Genomic DNA, 10,954 nt, shown 5'->3' with positions numbered 1-10,954 from the left:
TATGAATGATATCCAAGCCCAGTATCACCACTTTGTCACGGCACAAATGAGATCATAATTTCTTATTTAGTTTCTCAAATTTGGTAAGGTCTTCTACAGAAGACGACCTGTAGTTAGCATCATGAAAACTTTAGATTCTTTAAAAGAGAAATTAGGGGAAGGTACATGAAATCCACAGGGTCGGAAGGCTGTGCCGATTGCACCTGGAAAACGAAAGAAAGTCCTGAGGCAGTACTTGTGCCTAGATTACCTGCATCAGCCTGGGCTAATGCAATAGAGGAACCAACCTAGACACAGAAACAGAAACTGGGAAGAAATAGTATCGCGACCCCACTATGGCCATTTTAGACCACGTCCCCTCAGTTTATTGTATTTTCTTTTACAGTAGTGCTTAAGATTAAACACAAAGGAAAAAGAAAAAATGCAGTGGAAAGAAGCAAGCATGATGAATCCAGTGCTGTTCAATCTGTTCTCACCACAGATGAAGAATCTGTAGTACCAGAATCAAAGGATGTGCCTCTGTCAATGGTTGGGTGGCTAAGCTCGCATGGGAAAAGCTGCTTTGAGGGCTCTCTCACATCCTACCTTTTGGTGAACATTTAGTAATTTGTTTAGTGAAAATGAGATTCAGAGTCAGAAAATGTACAGTTGTTGTTTCTTCGTTTGGTTTCAGGACCACGGCACTCTGTAACTTGTATAGCATAATTCCCTATGATAGAAATACAAAACCATTATGCTTTGTCTAGTTATGTAATAAAATAGTGGTCAGCTTAGGAAAATGGCTTGCCAAAGCTTATTAAAAGAGACTAAATCCAAAGGTGGACTTTCTAAACACAGTTCTTATGTTCTTCCTTCACCACAGAGAGGGGTAAAGACATGGCGTGCATAAAGTGCTTCTGTTCTGTAGGGGGCAGCTGTATACACCTGCCTCTGACTGTCTCTTCAGGGGGTAGACTGTGGCATCCTGTTTCCTAGAATGCAATTTTAGTATAATTAGAATCCATTAATAAAAAGTAGATGTTCTCAGTGTTAAAGGTACTATGCTTCATCTAACATTAAAAATCATCATGGGGCAGGGGTATAGCTCAGTGGTAGCATGTGTGGTTTGCAAACATGTGGCACCATGCATTGGACCCCCAGTACTGAAAAAGAAAAGAGTTACCAAGGGCTAGGAGGGTTGGCTAGTGGGGAAATGTGTGTATCTGTGCTTAGTATAGATGAGGCCTTTGATTCAGTCCCTAGCACCAAAAAATAAAATAAAATAAAATAAAATAAAATAAAATAAAATAAAATAAAATATCAAGAGAAAAAAGAAAAAATTCTTTTAGAAAAAAGAAAACCATGATGGATTATAGGTATGCTGTCCCAAGGGAAAAGAAGACAATGATAGAAAAAGGAATTCATACCTGTATCCATCAACCCTATCAAAATCTGTTTTTGTTATGTCCTTTTTGTTCTACACTAATATGATTTGTAGAATACTTGCAACCTGCGAGTACGAAGGCTACATCTAGGATGAATGAGCAAGAGACAGGTTGCCTGAGACCATAGGAGCTGCAGGTCAGAGCAAAAGTTAAATCTCCACTCTTAAATGTAGTTTCGAACTCAAAAATCAAGCTTTGCTTTGGCCCAAGCTACACCCTCACCCCAGCTCACGCGTGCTCACTTCCTATAAAAAGAGATTTTCATTCTTTGGTTTGGTTTACCTGTTATTGTTATTATTATTGTTAGTCCCAAGAATCCATATCTCCTAAAATAATCTCTCCCAAAAGATTGAGGAAATTGAAGGTTTTTGTTTTGTTTTGATTGGTTTTTGGCTTTTGTTTTTTTGGGTTTTGGGGGGGTTTTATCTTTAAGAATAGATATCATGAACCAATTTTCTTGATGAGAAAGTCTTACTTTTAAAAAATAAGCTCATAACTATAACTGATATTTTTGTAAGATAGCCTCAAAGGGTTAGTTCACCATAAAATTTGTATTTGATCAATTGTCTTAAGTCAGGCTACACCAACTATAAAACCTGATTGCTTCTATCCCAAGCCACTGAAACTTGATGTGGGCTTTCAATATTTGAAGAGTGAGGTTTGTAATCCTGGATGGTTTGGGAGAAGGGTAGGTAATAAGGGTATAAAAACATACCCTAGTGTTCAAGAAAAATCAGAAAGATTCTGTATAAAAGAAACAATGTTCTGTGTGCAGTTATTAAAATCATTATCCAGTGCTTGCATCAGCAGCACATATGCTAAAGTTGAAAATCATTATCTAGCAATAAATCTGCTTTTCCTTCAGAAAAAGAAAAAGCCAATCAAGAAAATGGGCGACTTGAAAAAAAAGCATGGTAGACCAAAAAATGAGCTTGCTTCCAGAAACTTCTACTGCCAGCACAAGTCTGCAGCTCCCACACAAGCCGCCACCCACTTCTTCCAGCAGCTCCTGCACCCAGGTCTTAGCCTCCTTCACCCTTTCTCTTTTCCTATTTAACATAACATCAAGGATCATCATAAACGTGAAAGAGCTGCTCATGTAACCCACATTCTATACAATTTATTGGTTTTATTTCAGGTATATTTTGAGACATCCATAGATTTTTTAACTCTTTTTTCAAATTACAAAGTTACGTGTTTATAAAATTACTTTCTGCTCTTATGTTGGGTAGGAAGAGAGGGAGAAAGTGACTAGATGAGTAGAAATGCACATGAGTGTGTTCATTTCTCCACATTCCAGTTCTGCTGCCTTTCATTTCTTCATGTATTTGTCCCTCAGCAAGCAGCACAGGAGAAAGCAGGATTCCTGAATAGGATAGGATGGTAGAGGATTTACTCAGGGGGAAAAAAAACTAACACTTTTGGGCCCAGGGATTTAGCTCAGTGGTTCCAGCACCTGCCTCAAAAGTGCAAGGATCCAAGTTTGATCCCTGGTACAAAAAAAAAAAAAAAAAAAAAAAAAAAAAAAAAAAAAAAAAAAAAAAAAAAAAAAAAAAAAAAAAAAAAAAAAAAAAAAAAAATTAACACTTTTCAATGACTCAGCAAAGGTTATAATTTTAGTATCTGAGCCCTGCTACTGTGATGTCAGCTTAATATTTAACTTGTTTTTAAAAGATATAGCTCAATATGATCCTGTTGGTGAAACTTCATTGTTACATATGGCAGAACTAGAAAGGCTTCTTTTATAGTATGTTTCCTTGTCATCTCCATATGAGATTTCTATCAATAGAATCATAAATATAAAATACATTTTCATTGGAGCAGAAATAAAAATCCCTAATTAGAAAAATAATGGCAGAAATATTTCTGTTTAATAAGCATTTATTTAGCCTTGGACTCTAAAAACCTGTGTGCTGTATATCTATTACCTCAGTTATCCTTTTTTGGGGGGATATGGGGGAATCAAACTCAGGACCTTGAGTTTGCGAGGCAGGCAGTGAGCTAATTCCCTGGCCCACCTCATTTGTTCTTTATAGAACCATATGAAAATGCTAATGACATTCCCATTTTACATATGAGAAACCAGGGTGCATAGAGGTTAAGAATCTTTCACATGTAGTGGATATTAGATCCAGGATTTAAGTCCAGCTATAGTGAACTTTAAAGCTTATTTAATGCAATCGATTGAATCCAAGGTAGGTGTACAAATGTAAAAATCCTGGCAATTCATTTTGAAATGATATTGAATAGACAGAGAGTTATGCTTTGGTGCCTTGGAGTGGTTGGAGATCTCCAGCTGAGGCACTTCAATAGTTAGCACTTACTAAATTAGAGTACTGAATGCTGGAACTGGGAAATGCTGTGGCGTGCTGGCCAAATGTCATGAATATTTAATGGATTTTCACCAGCGTAATGGAAGGCAGTCAAGGTATATGATTTCAGAAATACTCCCCAATCTTACTTAGAAAATGTAGCTACAGGTAGTGCTTTAAGTAAGATTTTTTAGTTCCTGTGGAGCCACCAAAGATATTAAGATATAAGAGATTGATCTGTCAACAACTAGCACATCTCAATCTGAGAGCTATCCCCAGACTCTTCAGAAACTTTCAGTCACATCACTGAGCAGTCTCCTTACTCCTCAGATGCCATCAACACCACCCACTACTCTGCAGACTCCTCAGATGGCTCCAGAAACACCATCCAGCAGTCAACAGATGCCTAAGATGGCTCCAGAACCATCCAACAGGCTCCACACTGTTATGATGCTTCCAGCAGCAGCATCCAGCAGTCTTCAGACTGGTCAGAGGCCTCCTAGACCACCCAGCAATCTCCAGCCTCTGTGGATGCCTCCAACTGCATCTAGTAAGCTCCAGACACCTCTAACAACACTACCTAGCAGTCTCCAGACTCCTGAAACTCCTCCAACACCACCCAGCAGTGTTTAGGTCCTTTGGTGGTGTCCAAAGACACTGTCCAGGTGTCTCCAGATTCCACAGGCATCTCTAGTACCATCCAACAGTCTCCAGACTCCACAGAAACCTCTGGCAACATCCAGCAGTCTCCAGACTCCACAGATGCTTCCAGGAACAACAACCAGCAGTCCCTTACCCATGGTAATTTTTTGTTCCCATAATATTTTGCCAGGGATTAATAGAACTTTAGGAGAGTTTTTCAATAATCCTTGAGCTCCATGAGCTTGACTTAATCGAATCCTTTTCATTAAGTGCATATTTTGAGATACTATTATAAATTTGAATTCTCTTATTATGTCCTACTACATTACCATGGCCTGTGTGGCTGAAGGGTCTATGGAGTGAGAAATGATGGTGAGTGATTAAGAAATTTAAATAACAAGACAAAAAAGACAAAGAGGACAGTAAAGTTTACATAGCTGAGGCCAGGTGGAAACTCTTTGTTCTGATGAGACAAAATAGTGTATATAAAGTGAAAGGGGATGCTTGATTGGAACGGGGAGAATAGCAAGGGTCTGCGGGAGATAACACTTGAAGCTTCTCTGGCGAAGGGGTGGGGAGGAAGACAGTCCTCTTCTCCCAGGCCTTGCTCCACCACGCCCTCTGCAGGAGGAGGCGAGTTAGGCCCGGCCATCGTGACCCACAGTGTTTCACTCCCAGCACTTCGTGGGTTAATCTATGACTCTGTGAGCACCTAATGATTCCTACTTTATGAAGTGCACTATTAGACATTCCTTTGTTTAACTTTACTTTTAAGTGTTAGCTTGCATTTTTGCTTCAGTACCCCATGAAAGTGATATTTTAGGGTAAAATAGGATATGAAATGTATCACTCAATATTCCCCTTGCATTTTTGGTTTCACAAATAACAACATCTTAGAAAAGTTAAGATAAGTAGATTCATAGACAGAAATATTAATTAATTTTAACTATTTGAATCTCTACCATCAAATGCCACATTTTTTAGTATTCAGTGTTTTTTATTTTCTCTTAATTATTTATATCCAAAGAGTATCATTTTCTTCCAGATTGGATAATATTACATACATTTTTAATCAGGCTTCTTAAAAATCACTTAAAATATCTTGAATTGACATTCAACCAACCAATAGAGACTAAAATTATTTCATTGTATGTGAAAATGGCATTGTTATCCTATATATTATAAAAATAACTGTGTTATTTGACTCAGGTTATTTCCAGCAACCCTATACCTTCAACAAGCGCAATAAGAATATATGTACTGTGCATCCTCTTTTATCATTTACAGACAAAGTTAAAACTTCTTCCCTAAGTCCTGTGCACTTTTTCTCAGTAACAGTAACAGTATCCCGGCTGCTGCTTAAAGTTTATAAGAAACGCACTTTCCTGGTGTTAGGTAGCCTTTGACCACATGGAGGAGAAGTCAGATTTAAACTCCATCACTCCCTGGGCATGCTCTGTATACGTTTTCAGCTTTAATCACATTGAACATTGCTGGTCTGTGAAAGCAGCTAGCTTGCCTCCACTCACTACCTCTTGGGACTGCCATGGTTGCCTCCCAACTTCCTCTTGCAGATTGTCAGCCTTTCGTCCAACTCAAAATGCTCTCCTGAAACTCAGAAGTAGGGCAGAGTCCTGCAAATGCAGACGTTCAAAGCGAAGTCCCTTCGTGCCTAACTTCCATTGCAGTGATTCTCCTCTGGCCTGGCCCTGTTCAGATTCAGAAAGTTCTTGGAGTTCTTCCAGTGACTGCTTGACTGACCCTCATACAGAACAGCACTGATTTGTTGGAAAGGCCTTTGTGATTTAAGTCTTTTAAAATGTCCGTGCTGGTTAGGATTAGTACCAGTTGATGTTACTGACATTGTTTCATTTCCTGTATTAGCTAAGTATAGCACGCCAGACATTGGTGTCTAGATTTTTCCCAGGTGCCCCTGACTAAGATGCCCCTTGAGCATGCATGTTGAGCCTCAGGTGGCTGTCACTAGATAGCGACTGTGGCCTCTCTGTCTTAATTGTGCCTGTGTTTTATTGTGTATCATCTAAGTAGAAGCCAAAGTTGAAGTCTGTACCCACGGAACCTTCCAAAGAATACGGTTATCAGAAAGGCCCCAAAGAAGTGATGGTGTTGAAAGTGACAGGACCATTTACGCTGTCAGAGAAGAGGAGCAAAAGATTATTCACGCCACGGTGGCTACCAAGGATGAATTCTTCCGAGTGAAGGTTTTTGACGTCACATTTAAGGACAAGTTCCCCCAAGAAATATCATTGCCATTTCAAATTATTTTGGTCGAGATGGGTTCCTAGAGATATACAAAACTTCAAGTGTGTCCAATGTGAGTGCTGACCGAAAGATGGAAATCTTATCTACTCTGATTCACCACGCCAAAGCAACTCCTAAAATCCGTCAGCTTTGGTCACAAAATAAAGGAGCATATGTGAACCAAATATTTACGGTGTGTAAGGTAAGTCAAGGCATTAATTTGTCAAATTTTTTTCCACAATTGAACCTGGAAATTATAGTTTGATTTACTGAACACAGGAAACAAGCCAGGCTCCCTTATCAGGGACAGGTAAGTAGAGTCTTCTCATTTCAGAATGTGAGATAGTTAGGCTCTTAACATTTCTCTTCTCAAGGTATCACCATGGAAATTCTTTAGAATGAGATTTACCAAGAAACCTTAGTATTTTAGTTCATAGCCAGCCTGGTAGAGGATGGGACATAGCACTATCTGTATCAGTAACAAATGAATTGTGAATAAGGAGTTGCCTCCCAATGCTGGATTCTGGTTGTAACAATGATTAAAAATAAAAGTCCAATGATTACTGTGTCCCAGAATGCAACTGTGTCCAACAGTAAGCTAGGTTTCTGATCATCTGTACTCTAAGTTGCTCTTACTTCTTCTCCTTCGTTACTTTTCATCAAGAAATTGTTGAGCAACTGATTTCTGTGCTAAATAATAACAGAAACTTAGAAGTTGAGAGACTAGAGTAGCGGTGGCCAACCTACGGCAGATACCTCAGTGGGTGCACAGAGCCTTCTGCCAGCACGTGAGCCAAGCCACCCCAGCATCACCCCTGAAGCCAGCATTCTGGTTTAATCGCAGTGTTGGTACTTTGTGATAAATAAGTGGGTTTGGGGATTCAGTTTGAGAAGACTAAAAGATTCGCCATGACAATACTAGAGAAATGTACTATGTCTCTCAGTTTATAAATAGGTGCCCTCAATTGCAAAGTCTGGAGAATTCTTAGATTTAGGGTGTGTCTTTCTGTCCCAATTCTTCTCATAAATGGTACACTTAACTGTTTGTTCAAAGTATTAGTTCACACACAGTTATATTGTCTTGGAGGGTGGTTTTTTACTTTTACCTGTGTTGTTTTCTATACATTCTATTTAAATGATTGTATGTATGTACTTTATTAATAAAGTAAGTGAGATACAAACCAAAACAATGGGAGAGGTGATCTGGATTTAGTATTTGAACAGATTGAAGAAGAGTGAATAAATGGAGAAGATAATAAATTATAATTGAGATAACCTGATCCACTTAATGAAAATTTGCTGTAGTCTTTCTCAGGCCCGGGTGAATCACAAATGGTCTTCTTTCTCTGTTCTTGTGGAGACAGCAAGAAACCTATTAAACTACTCAGGTTTTCTCCATCTAGACTCCTTAAGATGTCTCAGGTATGATGATGCGAAAGCTGTACAAATTAGAAAAATAATCAATTCTTCCAGAAAAATGGAGCAGATAGACTTTAAAGGAGAAGGGCCAGGGATTTAGCTCAGTGGTGCCACCGCCTGCCTCGCACATGCAAGGTCTTGAGTTTGAGCCCCATACCAAATTAAAAAAAAAAAGGAGAGGAGAAGTTTCAGAAAGGTTTCAAGAGAGGGGATTTGCCAACTAAATTATCTTAAGCAGTTTGGTATACGTGATTTTGAATCTACAGTTCTATTTACCTATTGGAAAGCAACATTTTTACTAACACTGTGTATTTCTCATAAACTTCCTGATACATTTCTCAGCAGTTACATGTTAGTATTCTTTTGCAGAAAAGGGTGAGGCAAGGATGCATTTTTTATAATGTAAAAGACAGTACGGGAATGATGGAAGTCGTGGTATATGGACGACTGGCCAATGTCTCCTGTGAGGAAGGGGATAGACTGAAGCTCACTTGCTTTGAAGTAGCCACAAGTGAGGGGAGTCTGCAGCTGAGATCTGTACTTCATAGTCACCTCAAGGTAAGCATCTCAGGGGAACATCATTCTCCTAAGTGGAAACTCACATATTTATAATCTAGCTTTGTGTTTTTCCAATTGACTGAGGATTTAAATACTAGGCATCTTAGGGTCATCATCTATAAAATATGGGAAATATTATCTGCCTCAGCAGAGCGCTTAACAAACCAAAGTTAGCAAGGATGCTCTAAGAAAATGGGAATACAAGGGTACCTGCCTTTAGAGAAATACTACATGACAAAGTCTACACTTTGTCATACTAATATAAATATTCATGTAGGTTCATAGGACATGAAGGACAGCCAAGTTTGGAAAGCAAATCAAATACAGATCAAATGTAGCTGCTGACTTATTCAGGCTCACAGAACTGCACTTGCTCTTAGATTTCTCAGGTTTCCAGGTCACTCAATAAAATCTTCCAAATCTTCCCTTACAGCAGATACAGGAGAAAGTTCATGCGCATCTCCCACCCACTGTCCTGCCCACTGAGAACTCTTACCATTTTGGCAACACCAGCCCCTCTCCTCCTCCATTCTGTCCTCTTCTTCCACCTGCACTTCTACTGATGAGGAGTAATCAGCACATTTCATGGTCCTAAGGGGGAGGGTGCCTCCAAGGACAAGGGGTTCATGAAAGGAAACAGGGAGGAAGGCAAGAAAAGAGATACAGCCCATGGTTGTGTAAAGTAAGTCCTAGTGTTATTTTGTAAAATTTCTTCCACAACCCCTGATTTTGAGTAAAGGAGAAAAGTGTGGGCATCTGCATCCCAACTGATCTATCTTTATCACTCTCTTCTTTAAGGTCACCAAAGCCAAGCAAAGCAAGGCACAGCCACTTGAATCTGATTCAAAAGTGGAAACTTCACTGAAATCCTAAAAATCTGGATGGTGTTGATAATGTTGATGGAAATGAGATCCAAGTATAGGAAGAAGAAGAAAAAAAAATATATATATATATATATTTGTGTTTGTATATATATGTATACCATATAAAAACCAGCTCTTAGCTGGACATGGTACTGCATGCCTAAAATCCTAGGATTCTGGGAAGCTGAAGTACAAGGATTGAAATTTCAAGCCCAGCCTGGGCAACTTAAAGACTTAGCAAGATCCTGTCTCAAAATGTCTTTTAACAAAATGAGACCAAGAATTTAGTTCAGTGCAAAGACCCTGGGTTCAGTCCACACTACCACCACAAAAAACAAATAAACAAAAAGCAAAAACAAAAATATGGGCAGAAACAAAACAACAAGCAAAAACAATTCTTAGAAATGGATTTTTAGAGATGCTTTTTACCTTATTCCTCATGCATGTTTTGTATTTTCTAAATTCCATACTTTGCATTTATAGATTTCATAATTTGAAAAAAATAAACATTTTTTCTAAAGCTGTGCTTCTCCAGGCATCTCTTTAATCTATATTTCACTTGCTTTTAAGCAGACAGTTTGTGGCCTGGAGCACCCAGGCTAAAAGCAGTAATTCAATTTAATCTTTGGGTATGATCTTTACGGTCTAGACCTGGTGAGGAAAGAACAAGCTGTGTGCTGTTTGCAGAAGCCAGGTTAAGGGGCAGGTGGGGGCTGCAATCCAGTCCGAGCTTCAGTCTAACCTGTGTCCTGGGAGGGTTCATTAGGTCAGGACAAGAATATCTTTGCAGAATTTTTGTCCTAGAGGGAACATAGTGGGTACTTTGCCAAATGAATGCCTTCTGATGATTTGTATGGAAGCACTAATATGTCAGGAGAAAGTCTGGCCCTGTATGATATGAAAAATCTTTTTCCAATCGTATACTCCGTAGCTCTCCTAACTTCATCTCTGGTTCTCACATTGCACTTGTTTGGATCCATCGGGAATCTGTTCCAGGCACATCTGCTTTTGGCCAATCCTGAGGTTAATTTTCAGTAGCTAAAGCAGATATGTAGAGTTAAAATTTGCTGCTGTATTTACTGATCACATATTTGGTAGCTGGTATTTTGCAGTTACCTGTGTCACTCAGCTTTTATATTAGTTCTCAAAGTTTGATAGTTGTTTTTTCCTTTTTCCTCTCTGAGGGGGGCAAAGTAAAGGTAGAATCACTTTCTTGGTGACACTTAGATGGTAAATCTGAGCTGGATTCAGAATCCACTCTGTTCCAATTTGAAGTATATGTTTTAAGAGTGGAGAGTGTAATGTTGACATCAACATTCTGAGCAACAGGAAAGGGAAGTTCACTTCTGTAAAGAACCAACAGTATTTATGCCACACTTATCTAAGAAAAAGGGCTCTAAAGCTCTACCATTATGCTCTGGGCCAAAGAGCCAAGGAATAACAATGTATTACCTCCTTCTTAATTTTATGTCTC

At 38.9% G+C, this 10,954-nt stretch overlaps 1 protein-coding gene across 1 annotated transcript in view; it reads left to right on the top strand.

Moving 5' to 3' along the window:
- LOC104850972 (interferon-activable protein 203) overlaps positions 1-9,479 on the top strand; it is a 14,236-nt gene extending 4,757 nt beyond the window's left edge. The window contains 9 exon segments of the mRNA XM_033765969.1: positions 386-602; positions 2,335-2,443; positions 4,067-4,358; positions 4,391-4,537; positions 6,428-6,628; positions 6,631-6,842; positions 8,429-8,617; positions 9,051-9,299; positions 9,416-9,479. Of these exon segments, the coding sequence (XP_033621860.1) occupies positions 386-602; positions 2,335-2,443; positions 4,067-4,358; positions 4,391-4,537; positions 6,428-6,628; positions 6,631-6,842; positions 8,429-8,617; positions 9,051-9,212 (1,529 nt within the window). The 3' untranslated portion in view covers positions 9,213-9,299; positions 9,416-9,479.
- The last annotated feature ends 1,475 nt before the right edge of the window (positions 9,480-10,954 follow it).

Source organism: Fukomys damarensis, unplaced genomic scaffold, assembly GCF_012274545.1.
Source record: "Fukomys damarensis isolate Sample0158 unplaced genomic scaffold, DMR_v1.0_HiC HiC_scaffold_19, whole genome shotgun sequence".
NCBI lineage: Eukaryota > Metazoa > Chordata > Mammalia > Rodentia > Bathyergidae > Fukomys > Fukomys damarensis.
The sequence above is the reverse complement of the archived record's forward strand: the minus strand, read 5'-3'. Positions and strand labels throughout refer to the sequence as shown.